The sequence below is a fragment of the Calliphora vicina genome, chromosome 5 (genome assembly GCF_958450345.1).
Source record: "Calliphora vicina chromosome 5, idCalVici1.1, whole genome shotgun sequence".
NCBI classification, from domain to species: domain Eukaryota; kingdom Metazoa; phylum Arthropoda; class Insecta; order Diptera; family Calliphoridae; genus Calliphora; species Calliphora vicina.
This window is the reverse complement of record NC_088784.1, coordinates 40447080-40469775: the sequence shown is the minus strand read 5'-3', so window position 1 is coordinate 40469775 and position 22696 is coordinate 40447080. Positions and strand designations below refer to the sequence as shown.

At 32.4% G+C, this 22696-nt stretch overlaps 2 protein-coding genes across 4 annotated transcripts in view; both read left to right on the top strand.

Moving 5' to 3' along the window:
• Positions 1–22696, top strand: part of mrj — a 160481-nt gene that overhangs the window by 44850 nt on the left and 92935 nt on the right. The gene's annotated exons all lie outside the window — the stretch shown is intronic.
• Positions 14849–15520, top strand: LOC135961186 (piggyBac transposable element-derived protein 3-like). Its single transcript, XM_065512682.1, has one exon. The coding sequence runs from the start codon at positions 14849–14851 to the stop codon at positions 15518–15520; it is 672 nt and encodes a 223-aa protein (XP_065368754.1).

Sequence of the window (22696 nt, the reverse complement as noted above, 5' to 3'; positions counted from 1 at the left end):
TCCTGTGAAAAAAACACTCATTTCTAAAAAGAACCGTTCTGATCGTCTACAATTTGCCAGGCATCATTTAAACTGGTCGATACAGAAATGGAATACTGTCCTCTTTTCCGACGAATCCAAATACAATTTAAGAGGCAGTGATGAGAGAACATTTGTAAGACGACCAAAGGGAAAAATATTAGATCCAAAGTACACAAATAATGCTGTAAAGTTTGGTGGTGGCAATATTATGGTATGGGGATGTTTTTCAGGGCAAGGTATGGGCCCAATTCATATTATAAAAGATACCATGACAGGTATAGGATACAGAACCATATTAAACGATGTTATGTATCCATACGCTGAGGAAAATATGCCCCTAGTTTGGAGATTTCAACACGACAACGACCCGTAACACACCTCTAGGGTTGTAACCGAGTGGTTACAATCCAACGAGGTACGTGTTTTGAAGTGGCCTGCCCAATCGCCAGATCACAATCCCAAAGAAAATCTATGGGAAATTGTAGATCGCAAAATAAGGACCCAAAATTACACCAGGAAGGAAGATTTATCGGAGGCGGTTAGAAGGGAATGGCAAAATATTTCAAAGGAGACCATTGAATCTTTAATTGGTTCAATGCATCGTCGATGTGTTACAGTTATAAAAAATAAGGGATACCCAACAAAATATTGAGTTATTGCAATGTTTAGACCATATTTGTTAAAATAATACCTAAGTTTCCATTGTTTTGTCAATGCCGTAATAAATAAATCTCTAATTTAATTTTCTCATTTTTAGAATTTAATTAATTATGTCCTTTGTTTTTTGTTAAATTAAGTTAAACAAATATACAAATAAAATACTACAAAAATGTAAAAAAAATTTAAAAAATGATTTCAGATTTTAGGCCATTAATGAAATATTTGGAAAAGTTTCCATTGTTTTGTCAACCACTGTATGTCTAAAATAAATTATTCTAGATTTAAATTATAGAAATAAACATTTTCTATAAGTGTGATAGGTCTCTTTAATACTTTTCTTTGGCTAAGGAAGGTGTAAATTGACTTCAACGATTATTCTCAATAATTCTTAATCTTTGTCACAGCTATTTTTCTTGAAGCAAGTCTCTTTAATTCTCTTTTAAAATTTTCTAAATTTTGTATGCAAAACCTAATATGACGCCATAATGAGAATGAAATAACAAAAGAGAATTGCAGTAACTTTTCGCTGCAAGCAAGCAAGTACATACCCCTCTTATTTCTTCTTTCATCACTCTCCTATAAACTAGACTTGCTTCAAGAAAAATTGCTCTGTGTAAAAGCAGACTTACCATATGCTTACCAAGCGTATTATTATTATTTTGATTTCATCCTATTCATGATTTTGATTTCATCCTATAAGTATATTTCTTTGTTTGCAACTGTCCAGCTCATTCAAATGAAGAATCCCCTCACTACGTTGAAAGATTTCGGTTAAGTCTAGTTTTTGTCGCGTTCTGGATCCCATGTTCATTGCTAATATATTTTAAACTACAAAACGACAAAATCTACCTTTTACACTAAGCATAGTGCTACTCAAAAGCTTTCAAAAGAAGATAGATTTCTTAAATATTTCACTTCAAAAGCCTACCAATGTCGCGTTCTGGATCGTGGAAATGCCCATTTGTATCCCATATGGCGAAAGTGATAGACAAGTCCATTTTAGATGGACTTGTGATCGCTGATCATCAGAATCTAATTTTATTTTGCCTTTATATTTTGCAATCCGTACAAGCGTTTATCATATGAGTACAATTTAGTGGCATTCGAGTAAAACAAAAAACCCCTCACAGTACAAAAACAAAACGAGTGTGCAACAACAGCAGCAATAGCAACAAAAATAGCAACGGATTTCGGTTAAGTGGCGGAAAATAACCAATTCCTAGCTTTCGAAATAGGTTTGCACCAAGAATCATCTTCTTTTTCGTTACCTTAACTATTTAATGGCAAGGGACCCAGCAAAGTTCAATATCACAAATAACTACAATCTTGCGGTTCTCATCTTCCCAGTTAGGCATTCGCATGTTAGAATGGGCCATTAAAGAAGGTTGACTATCTACTCTACGAAAACTATCTACTGGTCTTTTAATATTATTTTCATACCTGCCTTAGTGTTTTACTAGATAAGTTTATCGCCTAATTTGAATTCCCTTCACTAGAATAGACAGAACCTGTTTACCACTGGTGCTATTTTGCAAATCTTGATAAAGAACGGGGCTTGTAAATACAAAATTGGCCGGGTTCCAAGCTGAAACTTAGCTACCTTAGCTAGAGAAGTTTAAGGGGTTCAAGAATTCTTGTGATGTTATGTAGCCATGCTTCGATTAGCATCTTATGAGATAAGTTCGGGAGTAGTTATGAAATTTGTTGCATTAAACGTACGTACTAAGGGAACACAATGAGTTAAAATTGTGCAAGATTCTTGACCATGAAGACAAGACAATTTTATGCATTGACCAGAATATGTACTTCTTTGGCATACCCAATACAATAGGAAAACCTGTTTCTGGGTTGAGTCGGAGTCTTTTTGGGATCCGCATATGAGCTCAAAGAGATAAAGCGATTTGTTACACAGTTCATGGAATAGGCAACTCTGTTTAATCATTACTGTTGCCAACAATACTTTACTTAAAGTAGACAGACTCACACTTATTGTTATTGTGATGAATAAAAAATGATGCTGCGAATTTGAAATGTTTCTTTGAAATTTGCTCTTTTTATTTCAAGGTAATATTTTGTTGTTTTGTTTCTTTGCCGGTTTGTTTGTGTGTGGATTAATACACTGAATATAGATAGATAGATATTTAGATAAATAGTATAGATATAAAAAAACCAATAAATACTAGCAACATACAAATTTACGACTCTTAATCTTGTAGGAAGATTGAGAATTTAAAAACATAAAAATTTATTTATTATGTACGTACCAGTCACAATCAAATCATTTATTAAAATAAAAATTCATACGATAGACTAAAAATATAAAGAGAATTTATTGATTTTATATGCTTAACAAACGATATGTTTTCTCGTTTTTGTAAAGAATGGTTTGTGTATTAAAGTAATTATTACTTATTAACTTTGCAAATATGTATGTAGTACAATTTATTAAGTTGTAATATACTTATTAAGGTGTTTTCATGAACTAGTTTATGGTGGTGATGTCATAAAGCCTAGTTTGTCACATTGACGTAACAGTTAATTATAGAACTAATTAGAAAACTATCTCCTATAATGAAAGTTAAGCAAAAACTCTAAATATAGTGTGAAGCTATTATGAGGTTTATTAAGATTATTTCCAGTCATTCATCGAAATGACATTTAAATTCTTTTCAATCGTATTGTACGATGTTACGTAGTGAGTTATACAATCTCCATCCTTAACTGTCTTTAATTTAGAATGACGCTTTGGTGGAGTGATAATAGGTATTTTATTTTTTTTTTTAGTAAAGACCACAGTTTCACGTTAAATCCCGAATTAGAATTAGACTATATTCAGGGAGTTTCCTAATACATCCCATATATTTAGTATCCATGAATTCCCCCAATGCCAATGATGCTAAGTCTTCAGCGTATGCCACAACATTTACTTTGTGGCATACGCCACGGAAAATTTTGAACCTTTTCTGGAAACCCTTCTATTAAGGTTTTTATAGTGCTTTATGTCACTTTGTTGGAACAGGTAGTCTCCATTTAAAATCGATCGGACATTTGTACACATTTTGTGTGCTCTTCAAGTCTCTTCAAGATCCCAATATCTGTACACTGGCCTTAGCTCCAGTTTTGAGGATTTGCTTCTTTTGGTACAAATACCGAATGTACCACTCAAGACCTTGCTTACCATAGTAACAGGATGCCAAATCAGGCCAAAAATAAGTGGACGCATTAAGAAGTCTTATGAATGGAAGCATCCTCTTTTGTAAACATTCCTTGATGAAAATGTCGGTATTTATAGAGCCCTTTGTAACAAATGTTTGGCTTCTTTTGGCGCAACTGCATATTGCTTGCCATACCAAGAACTTTTTGGAAAAATTTTCTGTTTTTGTGTCCTTAACTTTTCTACAACATTGATGCTCGAGGATCAGCAACATAAAAATATTGACCCGGAAGTTGCGAAAAATTTCCCAGAACATACGTTTCGTCATCCATGCAGCAGGTATATTTATACCTTACAACCACCATAGATGTTTGTAACGTAAAAAAAATATTAGTTTAACACCCACCTTAAAGTACCGATCGACTTAGACTTTCTGAGTCGATTAAACGATGTCCAGGTCGCAATTTTGAAGATATTTCGATCAAATTTGGTACATATAAGGCATAAGGACGAAGCCTATTGAAATCGGTCCATTGTTTCACCTAGCCTTCATACAATGTCCTCTCTAAATTGGACTTTATCGGTTATAAATGTTTAATTTATATATGTATCTCCACAAATTTCGCTCCAAATATGTTTTATATATACGAAATTCATGTCACCAAATTTTGTTACGATCGGTCCATAATTTGTGATAGCTTCCATTTAGACCCGCATCCGAAAATCACATTAACCTGCATAAATCTCTTAAAAATGTTGATATTCAATATAAATAACTTTCATATAGTTATAAATCACACGACCTAATTTCATGGTGATCGGTCCATAATTGGTCATAGCTCCCATATAAGGCCCACTTCCAAAAATCACTCACGAATATAAATTATTGATATTTTAAAAGAAAAATGTTTTTGTTAATTTATTTAGTGTAGGGTATTGACCGACCATACTTTCTTACTTGTTTTTTATTAAACATGACTACAATTTCCGTTATCTGCCTTTGGTCTCTAAGTTTTTAGCGGAGTTCCCGTCAGGAACTTTTTGGGCCTTGTATGTTTTTTTAAACCTGCATTGGCTTTAACTTTTAGTCGGAGTGCTGAGCTAACCAGACTGCTTTCCTACCGGATGTGTTGGGAGCTCTTTTGAAAATGCTTTCTATTTATTGGCTTTAGAAACATCATGTGGACCATTCCTTCTACCTGAACAAGTTGGGTTTTGTTGAAAATATTTAATAATTTTAGTACGCACTTTTTTCTTGTCACTCAGTTTAATGTGATTAACAACAAATGAACATAATTGACATTAAACATACTAACTGGCATACTTTTCAAAGGTAACTGATAAAAAAAAAATAATATTTGGGTTAAAAGTTTTAAGGTTTTTATGATCTCACTTCTTATCTTCATTTAATGAAATTATTAGCACATACATAATTCAAGCAGCTCAATTATGAAAAAAAATCCCCGGGAGTTTATTTTTACCTTTTCTTTTTTTTTAACATAGAATTTGAATAGGAAAAGTGAGAAAAGGGAAAAAACTCCCGGGAAATTTTTTTCATAATTGGGCTGAAGATTTTTTTTGTCGATTTTAAGTTTATGGTGCATTTCTTCATTCATTATTTTACACATTATTTAGGTAGATCGAAATTTACTTTGTCAACTATTTAATGATGTTAACAACTAGTTTGCTTTCCCTTTGTTGAATGTACATTTTCAATCACATTTAATTTTTTCAAAAATAAATCGTTACATTGTTTTGTGAACAAATTCCCGTAGTCAATTCTACAAAACTTTATCTAAAGTCATTTTCTATTGACCAAATCATGTTGTATACATACATATATGTCCATGATTGTAAATGGCCCCCACGCATTAAAAAAATCGTGTTACTGTAACTCTCAATAAAAAATAAATTTAGACTTGATGGGAATTATTAAATTCGCAGTCATGCATTTCATGCTCCTAATTACGTTTCATATCATCAATTAAAATAGTTTTCATTTTCTATCATGCAGCAATATACTAAATAAAAAAAGATATGTAACACGATCGCCGGCATAGAAATGATTGCATAACTCCATAACTTAATGTAGGACGTAATGAATTCAACGGTCGTGAATTATTTTTAACTTTTATATTTTACTTTTTACTTACATGTCGTAAATGTTTAACTTTTTATGTAGTGTCGTGTTGTTTTTTTACAACTCTATAAAATGTTTTGTGATGTTTGTGTTTTATGAACTTTTACCTCAAAATATATTTTTAACTGATTTATTCATAAATCAAACAATCATTAAACTAAAATGAAAATAAAATATAAAAACTATAGTTGTTGTATTTTTCTTTTAATGTTTTTTTTTTGTTTAAAAAGCGATTACGTCTAAATGCCTGGCAATTACTCAAATGTTACTTTAAATAATGAGATTTTTATGAATGACAGTGTACAAATTTTGTGTATTTTCTGAGACTTTCTTTCGGTGTTATTGAAGTGTGGCAATGTCATTTACAGTATTGCAAGCTGACAAATTGTTGAAAGTGGAAAAGGTTTTGTTGGGCAAGTGAACATTTTTACAAATTAATGATGACAAGTGTAAATTAATTGAATTAATTAATTTTCATTTTTTTTATTTTAAATTTTAAAAGGCCGCCATGCAAATGAAAGTTTTGTTGTTTTTATATTTGTTATTTTTTTATTATTTCTTTAAATTGCAAAGTTTAATGTATTGTTAATTATGAATTAAGTTAAACGCATTTTACTTTATTAGTTTATTTAATTTTGCGATTTGTGTAGAGTATCCGATACCACAATTTTTGATGTCTAAAGAAAACTTTTAAGTATTATTTGAAACCGGAGAACGTTTCTCGGCTTGTGGTGACAATGCGAAACATACATAATCTAGTTCGCAATTAATAGTTGATTAAGAATGGTCTAGATGTTGTATCCCTCGGTTAATCAACACACTCGCCTACGGATCCAATACAAATTTCCGATCTTATAGATTTTATATATCAATATATAATTACTTAAATATTTATGTTCTGACCATTTTCCAGTAATAGTCACCTATTAAGGACTGAGATCGAAAAAACCTTAACACACGTTTTTCCTTAAAACTTTTAACCCAAGTTTTATTTGATTTTTTTTTATCAAATTACCTTTGAAAAGTATGTCAGTTATTATGTTTAATGTCAATTATTTTCTGATCTGATTAAAATGAGTGACGAGAAAAAAGTGCGTACTAAAATTAAATATTTTCACAAAATCTACAAAAAGTTGGCCAAACAATCAAAGGTCTGCCGTCAAACTGATTCCAATGTTATTAAACTGTATCGGGAGACCTTGTCCATTGATAGAAAACCTGGTTAAGGTAGAAGGAATGGTCCACATGATGTTTCTAAAGCCAATAAATAGAAAGCATTTTCAAAAGAGCTCCCAACACATACGGTAGGAAAGCAGTCCGGTTAGCTCAGTACTCGGTACGAAAAGTTAAAGCCAATGCAGGTTTAAAAACATACAAGGCTCAAAAAGTTCCTGACATTTAACGGAAATTGAAGTCAAGTTTAATAAAAAACAAGTAAGAAAGTTGGACCAACTTTCTTACCATAAATAAATGAGCAAAAATTGAAATTGAAATCAAATTTATAAAAAACTAGTTGACATTTACTAATGTTAGTTCTTCAAGTTTCTCCAACCCACATACACCTGCCTGTTCTTATTTATTTGCAAATAAAATATCTGAATTTGTACAGCTCCCTAAAGTAAGTATTACAATTGACGGGACTGAAAAAAAAATGTCCGAGTTTTACCCCGATTTTTTTAATATTTTTTTCTTTAAAACCATCTCCTGAAAATTTCGAATCGTATAAAAACGAGTAAGAGAGCTAGATTCGGCTGTGCCGAATCTTATATACCCTTCACCAAATTATACTTTAAAATAAATATTTTTATTTAAACAAAAATATTTTTTTTTTTAATTGCTTTAATTTTTTTTTTTTTCGAAATTGTTTTTTAATTTTTCTTAAACAATTTTTTTTAAAAATTTAAAAAATTTTTTTTTTTTAGTTTTTAAAAATTTTTTTTTTGGAAAAAAATTTTTTGTTGAAAAAAAAATGGGGTTAAAAAATATTTTTCCCGATTTTGACCCATTGTAGGTCCAACTTACTATAGCCTTTATCTACATCGTTGCAATGGACTTTGAAATATCTATCATTAGATATCCATATTGTCTATATTAATGACTTAGTAATCCAGATATAGATAAGAAATAGGTCAAAAATCGAGGTTGTCCCGGTTTTTTGCTCATATCTCCGTTATTTATGGATGGATTTTGCTGATTTTAAATAGCCAACTTCTCGAAAGCATGTCTGATAGAATTATTGAAGATTTGGATCCCGAAGATATCTGGGGTCTTCAGAAAATTTATTTCAACAGACAGACGGACTAAGCCATCGACTCCGCTATCTATAAGGATCCAGAATATATATACTTTATAGGGTCGAAAATGAAAAATGTAGAAATTACAAACTTATATATACCCTTCTCACGAAGGTGAAGGGTATAAAAATCAGCCAAATCGCTCCAGCCGTTCGCACGTGATGCCATTGCATACATGGACCATTTCATTTTTATATATATGGAAGATATACCTGTTGTATAATGGATGGCGAAATATTTTTATGTTGCTGATGCTCCAGGATTGTTGTTGAAAAGTTTAGGACCCAGAAGCAGAAATTTTTCCAAAAAGTTCTTGGTATGGCAAGCAATATGAAGTTGTGGCAAAAGAAGTCAAACATTTGTTACAAAGGGCTCTTAAATACCGAAAATTTACATCAAATAATGTTTACAAAAGAGGATGCTTCCATTCATAAAACTTTTTTAATGTGTCCACTTATTTTTGTTTTGATTTGGCATCCTGTCACTATGGTAAGCAAGGTCTTGAGTGGTACAGGAACAATAATGTGGCAAAATCCTCCAAACTGCCTGGAGCTAAGGCCAGTGTAGAGGTAATGGAATTGTTAAATGAGAATTGAAGATCACAAAAAGGTGTCTATAAGTGTGGTAGATTTTAAACGGAGATGGACTACCTGTTCGAACAAAGTGACGGAAAAGGTTCATAAATTCGTCACTATTGATTAGAAATATAAAAATAATATTTTTTGTAAATTGTAATAATAATTTCCATAAAAAATCAAATCAAAACTGTAATTTTAGTGGTTTAATTTTTATTAACATATAAGATTTTTTCGATACCAGTCCTTATTTAGAAATATTTTGAATTTGAAAAGTATTAATACACAGTATTGTCATCTGTAATTACATTTAGCCGTACTAACTGGAATATGTTTTCTGGAGTAGTCTTTCTGACACTACTACTCCCCCTATGCTGTATGATCCCTACACTGATTTAAAATACTGAAAACAAAAATACAATCACTGTTGACATCACTTTTGAAAAATGTTGTTGGGTTTGCGTGTTGCAACGCAACAAACAGTCTCTTTTAAATCACAGCTGGCTATTTAAATGCGAGACATCAGATATTTAAATACATATTCACAGATATTTTTGTTTGATGAGTTTTTTCATTTCTGCTGTAGTTGCTTTTAAATTAAGTACTTGTTTTTTTTTGTTCATTTTTAAACACTTGAAATATGTTGGCAATTTAAACTTTGTGACCTTATGAGCATTTAATATGAGAATTACAAACATGTATTACATGCCACTAATCGCACAAAAAACATCTTGAATGAGTTTTATTGTGTTTGGTCTTATTTTGGTTAAACTATTGTTTAGTTGTTACACTCTTGCTTGCAACATGAGTAATTCTATCTATGAGTAGGCAATTTTTTAAAATGATGATCATGCAACTTATATTACCGTCTTTATGCTGGTATTTTGTTGTTTTGTTTTTAAAGATACACATGTGCACTCTAGAATCAGAGTAAAACGCGTTCTAGATATTTTTTCTGCTGCCGCTTTTGTTGCTATTGCCCGTGTTAATATCTGAAATACAATCAGAGAAACAGTGGAACGTGACAAATATTCTAGATTTGATTTAAGATGTTTGTACATGTAGTAGTTATGTATGTATGTTTGCGAGAGTAAGTGTTTGTTGGTTGTTATTGTTTTTACACATTTTTTTTGTAATTGCATAAAATCATCAGCATCCGCAACATCATGCAACAGTAACAACAAAAGCATTTACTACAGCAGCAACTTAAAGTCATGATTACAATTTTTTTTAAAGTAGTTGCCACAATTTCTTTATTCATCGCTAACCACCGTGCTGCTGTTTAGATTGCTGTTGTTTTTATTTTTCTTTTCTCTTGTTTGCCTCTCCACTAACTGTGTTCCTCTTGCTGCAGCAGTGGTAGCTATTTGCAGCAGCAATTATGATCACCGCTGTTATGTAGCATGAATGAACAGCAAACACCAAGAAACACATTTATTATTTGGGCCATACTTTAACTGTCAACAAATGATTTCATGAAACCATAAACCTCAGCCGTCCGAATGACTCGACCGGTAGAAGTGAGTATTAAGTTGAAGCAAGAGCTTTTGTGTGACCAGTTAGTTAGTCGCTCTGTTTGAAACTGTTAAATTTCACAATTTTTAAATTTAATATGCAACAATTTAAATATATTTTTATATACAACTGGCGAAAAAAATATACATACATATTTCTTTTGGTGAAAAAATGAAGACCAACCATTTATTTTTATAAAAAAAATAAACAAATGCGAGAATCCATATCCGATATTTTTACATCGGACTAAATTTCCATTGAAAAAGTCATTGATATGAGGAACATATTGGATATATTTTGTACGTGGTAAATTTCATAAAAATCAGAGATGGTAAATCCGACCGCAGTCCGCTTTCACATGGATCCTCCCAAATGTATTTGTGTTTCCGAACTATTGGACTTAATTCTTCAATACTTTATTCGTATGCACTCCATCAGCTTTTTAACAGATGTTTTACTATTTTTATATAGCGGTCACTCGATGATAACTATTGGTCTCTCAAAAAGCAGAAATGCCAAGCTAATATCATGGAGGGATTTCTGCACAGAGAAAACAGATTCGTAGTAGCAACCGAATTTGTTGCCAATCGAATGATTCGGTTGCACACATAGAATTTTTCGGTTCTATCAACAGAAAGTTAGTTGAAATCCCGAACCTCGGGATTTTCAAAAATCAGTCCTTCTTGCTTCTTTTCTACACAATAATTCGAAAAGGATAGTTGAAATCCACGTCACTTCATCTCCTAACATGAATATACGAAGGGAAAATCAGTTGAGATGGTTGAATACTGAAAAATCTCGGGAATATGGGGAATACACTCTAGTGAAAGCCACTTGATATTGAGGGGGGTTTTAACCCTCCGTTGGTCGCAACTGATCTGGTTGATACAGGCAAAACATTTTTTATTGTAAATTTGTTTAAGCTCCCTATTTTAAGCTATTTTTTTATAAAAATCTATTTTTATTACTCTTTTAAATACTTTGAATTTAATATTGTTTTTGTTTTCGAAAAAAAAAGTAAAGAGATTATTTTCAAAGGCGCCTTTTTTATTGATACATTGCGACTAGTCTCGACCGAAAATGATTACGACTAACGGAGGGTTAATACTGTTGAATCTGCCTGTAAATGCAAGGCTTTTCTGTAACCGATGGAATGATCAATTACTGGTTTTGTAGGTTAGGTTACGTGGATTGCTCGCAAGTTAGCGAGTTCACTCGGAGGCCTTGTCGCCCATTGTGGTACCCTTAGAAATACTATTTCCTTATGCTGACAATTCATACATAAAGTGAGCATAGTTTCCTTCTCTAATTTCGTTGACTATGTGATTCCTGTGGTCCCCGTATGAACCAGCCGGTACTTCTAAAAAATCTCTGAGTCAGTCCAGATCATGGAAAAGAGCTCTACCAAGATACAATAGCTATAACGTGGGTAACCCATACGTAACATTGCCCAGTAATTATACCCGTAAAAAGCCTAATCGAATTCCTACTAAGAGGCAAAAGTGTCCTAGTTCTATCACCTGTCAGATTGGGCCAGAGCATTCTGGATATTCTACAAGTGCTGATATTTGACCACCTAAGTTCCGTTTCGCTCAAAGCCCGTTCATCTATCAATTTCTATACTGTCACCAAGGGGGTGTGAATATCCCTTTGCGTTGGTTGCGCATTCATCAGATATTTCATTTCCCCGGATGCCCTCATGTCCTGGAACCCATATCAACTCGACGTGATGTTGTGTCAGTTGTGCCAGTGATTTGATACAATTGAGAAGACCTAATAACGTTGAGCCTTGATTGTTGCAAGGCTATCCAAGTAGATATGTATAGTCGAATTTTCGAGATTCAGTCATCATTAGGACAGTATTCTGATCTTAAATCTTAAATGTTTTATCAAAATTCGGTGTAGGTATTATGTAGTCCGTTTCGCGCCCCATGATTGCCCGATATCAAACATAGGGTTGATATCGGGCAATCATCAGATGTACACTCGGAGGCGAGGTTATCCCTCAGGGGGACTCCCAAAGTGAACGAGGACATATACTAGAGATCGTTTTATCTACCTTGTAAAAATATCATCTTCACAATGGAATTTGGTTCTGAGGATATTTTAAAGCTTTCCTCCTCAGATGCGACCAGTTTGAGTTTTTTCACGGAGGTGATGGAGGGTTGATGATGACATCTTCATTGAGGAGTTTGGAATCAAAATTCCTTTTAGACTTAATGATGAATATAGTGATCTTAAGGTTGAGGTTTCAGCGATAAAACGGGTGGCAAACTGGCTACAGTACTATCACATATCTGCCAGAGACATACGAATTTAGACAGACTGTCAAGCTGCTTAAATCAATGAGCGGTATTTATACCACATCGAAACTGGTTCGGGATTACCGGGCTTCTCTGAATGGCGAGGCATTCAACAGTATCACTAATACGGCGAAAATAACAAGGGAGTTTTACACGAATCTGGTATCGATAATTTCTGTGTCATCTCACTTCCTTCTAGCAAAACCGCTCACTTGGACATACGTTTTGGCTTTACAAAGATGATCACATTGAAATGCGGCTCGATTGGAACTGGTGCGAACTGAACAATCTGTAAGCCAAATTTTATGTAAACTGTTGTTGGTGTGGATCCCAAAAGTGATTTTAAATAGCCAGCCAATAGAGACTTTTGGAAAGATAGCCCTATTAGAGTTAAATAGGGTATTGTATCCAGTGAACATCTGATATAATCGGAAGTTTCTTCTGAATTATTAAAAGTGAAATGGCGAGTGTCAAAAAATGATTATGATCCTTCCGGAGGACAACATATTTGTATTTAACCCGAAATAACCCACGGTTACCATATGGTAACGCAAAATATGCCGTTATATTTTCACGAATTAATCTAAAAAGAAATAACAGAAGTAAAAGAAAGACATTCAGATTAATGTAAAACATTTGTTGTTTGCCAAACAAGTGTATTTTTTTTTATTCTGAGTTAAGTTACCGAAGTTATAGCATCTTCAATTGTGGTCACAAAAAAAAAAAATTAAATTTTCCGTTTTAAGACATGGCACGTCGGTAAGTACTCATTTTAAGTAATAATTTTTTAACGAATTTTAATAAAAACTATATCCGTTAGTAGCTAAAGAAATAAACTATGAAACGTGATTTAATTTATTAAGAAAATTTATTTCCTTGTACTATTTTTTTATATTGTTTTCAAGGCGTTACCATATGGTAATCGTGGGTCGCCTAGGGTACAGGTTTAATTATTCGCGTTTCATATGAATTTCTGAGATGTTTTGCACATTTCTTGTATAGTTATTAATATTTTGTTGTCATTTCATAAATTTTGCGGTCTTAGGGGTTTGTCATTACAACAAATGCTCGATTATATTCAAGAGCTTGATGAAGCTGAAGATGATAATGAGCTTACCGATTTACCAACTGCCATTTACATCGAACCTCCTATAGATGGAAACATATCTGGCGAAGATGATGCTGAAGAAGAATGTGATGGAGTTCCAGATAATGTTTGCCCGGGTCAGCTAAAAGGTGGCTGTGAACTTGTAATGGCTAGTGGACGCCATTTACAAAACATTGATGAAGAAGATGAACTTGGAGGCATGTTTGAAAAAATTTAAGTTTATAATTGGTTTAATTTTTTTAATCTTGAATTCGTTAGCCCCAAATGAGGAAGAATTACACTCTATTATTGTAGAAGACATATCTCAAGATATGGGGGATCAACCAACAACATCAAAGCGTACAGCATCGCCGGATAGAAAGCGGTTACGTAAAGTACAACCAAAACCTTCTAATGTTGCATTACCGCCAGGAAACAAGGAAACGTTATTCCAGTGGATAAAGAATAATTCATCATATCTTGTTCCCATTTTTCCAGCTGCAAATTATGAGGATTGTCGTGACTTACTACCACATCAACAATTCGAAAAGTTTTTTGATGATGCAATATTGACACACATTTGTGAACATAATAGACCGAATCCAAATATAACAGTCGGTGAACTGCGCGCATTTATCGGCATACTGATAGTAACGGGCTTCAATTATCACTCCAATTTTAGGAATTTGTGGAGTCAGGATGAAGTCATTCGCAACAATCTTGTAAGTAGCACCATGCGTCGGAATCGTTTTCAAGAGATTTTGCAGTGTCTTCACTTCGAAGATAATTCCAAGGCCCCTTCGAAAGAGGGCGCAAATTTCGATAAAATGTGGAAATTGCGTCCTCTTACAGACCACCTAAAAGCAATTTTCATACTGAACAAAACCTATCCTTCGATGAAAGTATGATAGCCTATTTTGGTAGACATGGTTGCAAGCAGTTCATTAAAGGCAAGCCATTACGGTTTGGATATAAAGTTTGGTCTCTTTGCACTCCATCGGGGTATCTGGTGTACTTCGAAATTTACCAGGGAAAGAATCCTCGGTCCAATTCTGAATATGAAGCCAAATTTGGAAAATGCGCGGCTCCATTAGTAAACATGATTGATGATTTCTCCGATGAAATGAAATTGCTACCATTTTCATTTTATTTTGATAATTTATTTACCAGCTATCCTTTGTTGGCTTATTTGAAATCATGCGGATATAATGCTACGGGAACAATACGTGAAAATCGCATTCCAGCAAGCTGTCCACTAGCACATAAAAAAACTTTCAAGTCGATGGAAAGAGGTTATTCCGAATCGATTGAGATGAAAAGCACAGGTATTCGTTTGGTGAAGTGGAAAGATAATAGTGTTGTCTGCATGTTATCTACTTGCTTTGGCGAAAATCCGAAGTCCATGGCACAACGTTATTCTAAGGAAAGGGGAGCTAAAATAAATGTACCCCGTCCTCTTGCAATCACGGAATACAACAAATATATGTGCGGAGTAGATCGATTGGACCAAAATTTGGCTCAATATCGAATCGCATATAGAGGAAAGAAGTGGTGGTCTAGTATTTTTACCTGGCTCATAGATGCTTGTATTCAAAATGCTTGGCAGCTTTATCGAAAAGACCAACCGACAATGACTCAGCTTGAGTTTCGAAAACAACTTGCAGTATACTACTGCAAACATTATGGTACAAAAGCCAAAACATCTGGTCCTATGACCTCCCACAGATATGCACAACAGCCGGGTCGAGGTCGAACACACTCTCCGTTATGATCAAATTGGACATTTTGTAGTACCATCAAATCGTAGACACTGTGCTGGTGATCGATGCAAAGTTAACGGAAGAACAGCATGTGTAAAATGCAACGTTGGGCTTTGCGTAAAGTGTTTTGCAAGTTACCATACCAAACCATGATTTACATAAGTTCAAAATTTTTTTTTCCTTCTTTTCACAAAAATGAATTATTTTCTTTATTTTTAATTTCAATAAACATGTTTGAAACATCGTTTTTTTTTAAGCATATCCAAAAATAATATTTTTTTTTTCGAAAAAAACCTGTACCCTAGGCGACCCAGGATTACCATATGGCAACGCTAGTTTTTCACGTTTTCCGGAAAAACTAAACAATTTATTGAAAAATCGACCTCATTTTCGTGCTCAGAAGGGCAAAATACATGAGTATACATCTTTTGATCAAAATACAAAACAAAAAAAGTTCTGGGCAATACCGGGTTAAAGGGACACGATTAAATGGTAAAAAAAATAACTAAACAAATATTACTTGATTAACACCAAAATAGTGTTGTATTGAGAGTATCGGAAAGATATCTTAAAATCAGATCTGAAGTTCATAATATTTAACACATAACTTTTTTTGGTCACCAAGTGTTTCCATTTGCATACTAAGCCTACAGCAATTCGCCAGCCTTGTATTATTTCGCCTTGCCTCGCCTTAATCATTAAGATTTGCTTACAAATGTTTTTATCTTACGATTTAACCACAGGTGATCTTAAAATCCGTGATGCATGCTACACTCTTGTTTTGTTCACTGTGATGTTTATTATTTATTTTTATTTCGTTTTTCTAGCCATTTTATGACAAGTTTTTATTAAGCAAACACTCACTTGGATACATATTCGATGAATATCATCGTCATCATCATCATCGTGGACGTTGTTTCCACTTGGGATTTGTTTATTTATGCTGCGTTTTATATTTTGTTGTCTCTATTTTTTTTTTGCTGCTGCTGTTGACAATTTCCCAAGCTTAAAACAAATGTCAAGTTTGTATATTTTGTTAAATAAATTTAAAATTAAAATAATGCCACATACAAAAGCAAAAAAGTTGCATTTTGATACGGTTTTATGATTTCTCTTCATTGGTCATATCATTTTACTTAACTTGTCGCCAGAGGATTGTACTACTAGCGTAGTTAAAATATTAACTACTGCAACTACGGCTACCCCGTTGCAAACCCATTGCCTGAACAACTAAAATGCTAAAGTGGACATGCAACAGTGCCACAAACCACATATTGTGAGGGTACATATTAATGTGTTTTTGTGTGATTCAATATAGCGTATATTTTTAATTAATTAAATAAAAAAAATTGTTTATTTTGGTCACTAGTTTTGAATACTTTGTTCCCAATGCTGGGAGAAGACAGATTCGTTCAAACAATCGAATTCATTGTCCTTACAAGTGTTTTAGGTTCTATCGTTCTGTGTGTGTACAATTGTCATAATGTTTAACTCAATTTAATTAATATTACAAAATACATACATACTTCATCATTCCTAAATCTTATTTCCACAGGCATAATCATTTTTAATTTATGAATTTTCTTGACAGAAACAATTGCTAAATTTTGTTTACACATACAACACTAGTTACAAACAAAAATCACTTGATATTTCAGTTTAATTTAAATAATATTTTTACATGTGACACGCAATTCATAATTGTAATATTATCTTTTAACATTGCTTTCAATTAATTATTCTAAATTAAATTCAATTACAATTTTGATATGTGTGATGATAAATTAGATGTCTCCATATAAATGAAAACATCAGTCAAATATTGAAATAAAATTTATCATGAAAACCAATTATGCAGCTTCCAGTTTTTCAAAAAATTTATTTCTTTATGAATATCTCAATCGAGAAATTGAATTAAAGAAAATATAAAATTAGGGTGGATTTATGAAAAAATTACTTCTCAAATACAAATAACACAACATTGGTTGCCTTAGAACAATATTTACTAACAACAAGTAAGAGAGCTATATTCGGCTATGCCAAATCTTATATACCCTTCACTAAATTACACTTCAAAATACAAATTTTAAATATTTTTAGGTAAACAAAAATTTTTTTTCCAAAGTTGTTTTTTTTATTTTTTTAGAAAAAAAAAATTTCGAATTGTTATTTTAAAATTATTTTTTTTTTAAATTTAAATTTTTTTTTTAATTATTTAAATTATAAAAAAATTTTTTTTTTGGGATATCCATATTTTTTATATTAATGACTTAGATTTAGGTCAAAAGTAGGTAAAAAATCGAGGTTGTGCTGTTTTTTCCTCATATCTCAGCCAATTGTGGACCGATTTTAAATAGGAAACTTCTCGGAAGCATGTCTGACAGATTTATTGAAGATTTGGATCCCGAAGATATCTGGGGTCTTCAGAAAATTGATTTCAACAGACGGACAGACAGACGGACATGGCTTAATCGACTCCGCTATATATATAGGTATCCAGAATATATACTTTATAGGGTCTAAAAATTATATTGTTTAAATTACAAACGGAATGACAAACTTATATATAACCTTCTCACTTTAGTTGATAAGCTTTTGATATTGATATTTATAATTCTAAGTTTTTAGATCATTATTAGCCGAAAATGGCGAGATGTCCATAATAAGAGAGGAGCTGATATCTCAAGTGATCATAATCTACTACTTGCAAAATTTCTCCTTTAAATTGCTGCTATTAGAAACAATAAAAAAATCCCCAAAAAAATATAACATTGGTAGACTCAAAGACCCTATTGGGCGTCCTGAAAGCATCGTTACAATCTAATAACGGAAACAATAATATAGATCGTGGTTGGGAGGATACAAAAAAAGATCTTTAACCTCTCAGCAGGAGAACATCAAACAGCTAATCTCGCAAAGAATGGATTAGTGATAAAACTTGGAGACCAAAGATTTGTGTCAACAATTACACAACCGCCTTAATCGTGATGTGACAAGAGAATCGGTGCAAACCTGATAGAATAGACGTTAGTGTGCTGGACTATTAATCTGAGGGTTGTGGGTTCCATTCCCGCCAGAGACTCTGGTGTATCTGCAGACAAGCAAAACCCTTCGCAGTATGGCTAATATCAGACCGTGTGAATACCCCAAATATTTCTCAGAAAATATTTAAAATTTATGTAATAACTATATTTGTATGTTCTACATATGAAATTGTAGAAGGAATAATCCTTAACCTACAACAAAAAGAAGACATAACGGATCGAGTATTTTAAACAAACGAATAACAACATTTCTTCCTGGGCACAGAAAGGAGCAAGCTGGTTTCCGTGCCCACAAATACTGTTTCGAGCAGGTTAATAGCCTGATAGTAATAGTAGCGGAGTCTGTAGAATGGAGAGTGCTTCTCTTTAATTGCGTACTCGATGTCGTAATGAAAGAGGCAGCACGCCACAGAAGGGGAATTACGTGGGGTGTCCAAGGTAGACGGGAGGACCTCGACTATGGGATTGATATTTGTCTATTCACCCACACCTAATCACATACGCAATCTAAACGGACGCTGATACTGGAAACTACTTCACGGCTGGGTTAAACGAAAGCCATGCGAATAAACTTGAATAATGAGCATGTCTTCAACTTACGCGGTCAGGAACTTGATGAGGTAGAATCATTTTTTTACCTGGGAAGCTTATGGGACAAAAGCGGTCGTTCTAAAGTTGACAATTCCAGCCGTATAAATAGTGCTCAGCAAGTAATTCAAAACTTAAGTCGTTGTGAAATTCGACATACATACATATCACGACGCACGAAAATAAAGCTTATATAGGTGGCAATTAGAGTTTTTCAAGGGAATTCCGCAAAATATTCAATCCCGAAATCCCGAGAAATTGTGCGAGAATTCCCGGGAATTATTTTTTTCTTTGTTTTGAGATATTTTTTGAACTTGAATTTCTCTAAAAGATCCTTAAAGCTCCAAAACAAATGCAGAAGAATATTTAACCCAAATAGACCAATAACAAGCTCATTATTCAAATTATTCCAAAAACTCGTGAATGTTCTGTGCGTCACAGAATTCAATTTCGATCGAAAGCGGATTTATTTTAGTATTTTGCTTAATTCACAAAAAGTAAAACGAAATTTTTTGGAAAAAACCAAAATTAAATTAAAGACAGGCTATTATATAACCTAAATTAGAAAACGAGTCAGTTATCTCTTTATATTAAATTTGTATTGGATTTTTTTATTTGTATTCAATTACATTTTAAAACCAAAGACAATTTTTAGATTTTTAACGAAGTCTACATTCATAAAAAAGTGCGGGAAAAGAAAAAATCTAGTTGCGATAAATGGAAATGGAAAGTTGCAATAAATGTAAGCAAATGTCTGAGGATAATTCTTCAAATATACTGAGGGTCGATTCTGGTTTTGTGAAACGGTGAAATGAAAAGTTTTTTTTCATATTTTCATAGAGTTTCTGATTCTCTTTTAGTGAAAAAGTGATAAATAAATTCAAAAATTACAAATTGTTTTTACTGCTAAGCTTCGACATCTGCATTTGACTTTTACATTTTATTAATAAAGATACAAAAGTTTCACGGCTAAAATGGAATGAACGCGAATCACAATTTGTGTAATTGTGAAATGATAATATAAAGTTCTTATGAAAACGAAAATAAAAAGTTTTTTTTCATTTCTCCATTTCACCAGAATCGACTCGAATATGTTGGAAAAGTCTATTTACAGCTCCATGTTCCTTTTAGCAGTGAACAGCAATAAATATAAATGAACATTGAATTTCAAAATCTCAAATTCATATACAAATTATTTTTTTTTTTTTGGTAATGACCATGACAGGAAGGGAACTAGACAAACATTTTGTTCCAAAGTAATTGTATTTGATTGAAAACATGTTTTAACCGAAATTGCAAATACATTTTAATTTAACCAAATCCTATTCACATTGAAATATATAGTTAAATATGTGTGAAATTGAATTGTCTAATGACAAACTTATTTGGGACACTGAACTCGGGACGGACAAAACCATAGACCAACGGCAGCCAAATGAATTTGACACTGTGGCTATTTACAAGAGTTTCTTTCTCTCCCAAAGGCCTGTTATAATTGTTTAGCCATTATAAACATAATCACTAATTAACTTCTGATACTCGTTTCCCTGGACAACAACCGACTTGACTGTCTGTCTGCCGTTTAGCTGTGAGGCACTATGTAATGATGGTAATTTTCGTTACATGTTTAATGACAGTCAGTGTGGTCAGGGGGACGGACAGACAGACAGACACATTCTTCTTTCATAAAAAAAGGAGAAAATTCCAGTAGATTACCATAAAGTTTTTCTTTCACTTTTTGTTTTAATTTTTTTTTTGCTGGGTTCACATTGTATTGGCAGTTTGTAATTTGATGAAACATTATCATTAAATTGTTTTATAAAAGGTGGCAAATTAATTGGATTTGCTCATTTATATGTTGTCATTAATTTGAGCATTAATGGGAATGTGTGACCATAATGATTACAATGGCGTTGACGCTGACCATGATGGCGCAATGATGGCTTTGATGATAACATGCGCCGTAAACATGCAAATTTTCTTTAAATTTCCCCACTTGCACAATTTATTGCTTTGGGTTTCTTTCTTTGTGTGGTTTATTAATTATTTTTATATCAAGTGATTGTAATTCATCAACATCTCAATTTTAATTTTTTATTTTGGATTTGAAATGTTTGTAGTTATTCTATATTGTGTTTAGGGTATCAATTTAGTTCGTCTTGTATTTTATGTGTCTTGCTTTCATTTGTTTTAATAAAAAGATTTTTGCATTTGTTTATAATTTTTTGCGTGGCATTTGGGAGAAATATTTAATTAAATCAAGAATTAATTTAGTATTTAATTGGCATAATAAAAATGTTGTTTCATTTAGAAATGTATTCACATGCATTCATTTTTTTTATTTTAATTTTCATAAATAATACTTTAATTAAAATTTATATCTTAATTGAACAATAAAATACAGCTTAAAATGCCACTACTTGAATAATATTTTTAAAGGAATTTTATTGAGTTTTAATACTGTGAGGTTTCGTTCGTTAAACAATGGAAGTTTTAGTGATTTTTATGATTTTATATGGACTGTAATTCATATACATAAATGTGAGCTACATCGTTTGTAGGTCTATAATTCTGAACATGACTGATTTAAACGTAAACTCAATTAAAAACATATTTTATAGTGATTCAATAGATTTAAATAAAAATGGCAAAATATCATTGAAGATCGGTCCATACATAAGAGTTGTACTACATTTTCAGTCGGCTGCAGGCGTTGTAAATAATTACCGTTAAAATCAGGATTAGGACCGTTACCCCTAAAATACCATTTCAGCTTCAGTATCAACCGTAATGCTTCTTTGCTAACTGACTATATGTAGCAAGAAACTAAAAAGTTCTATAATTTGCGGATTAACCCTAATATGGGATGATTCATTTAAATTTTTTAGAATATCCAAATTATAACTTAAAGGCAGTTCTAATAGAAAGAGAGGAATATAACTTATTTATCTTCACTCTCGTGACATCTGAACAATTAATCGCCATTGTAAAAAGTTGGACTTAAACAGAGATGTCCAAAGCTAAAACTGTATTTGTGTTGGTGAACGAAAAAGAGCTCCACTGAAAGAAAAGTTTAGTGAACTAAATAAAAGATGTCAATATGTTTAAGGCTTTATTAGTTAATATTAATCAAGTCAACAATCTTAATCTAATTGTCGGCGACATATTATCATAGCTCATTAATTGAGACTTCGATATTAATCATTTTCGACAAATTTTTAAATACTTAAAATATTTTTTTGCTTATTTTATTATGATATTTTGATTAAAATCATTTCAAATCTGAAAAAAATTGTTCACAGAAGTAAATTGAGGTGAAAAACCAAACAAAACTTCAATAATTTTTTAAAGTTCTAAATATATAAAACAATCCAAATATTTCTTTCAGTGATCATGAACAAAAATATAAAAAAAAGAATCAAAAATAGTAATACACCCGCTTATCATGTTCATTCGTCGCTGGCTGAGTGACTACAAAACCAAAGAGAATAAGAATATGTGTGTGGTTAGCTTGCACAATTGTTTTATGAAATGGGCATCTCTGACTTAAAACAG

What these genes read in the sequence shown, in the direction of transcription:
- LOC135961186 (XM_065512682.1), top strand. Translation starts at nt 14,849, where the DNA reads ATGATTGATGATTTCTCCGATGAAATGAAATTGCTACCATTTTCATTT.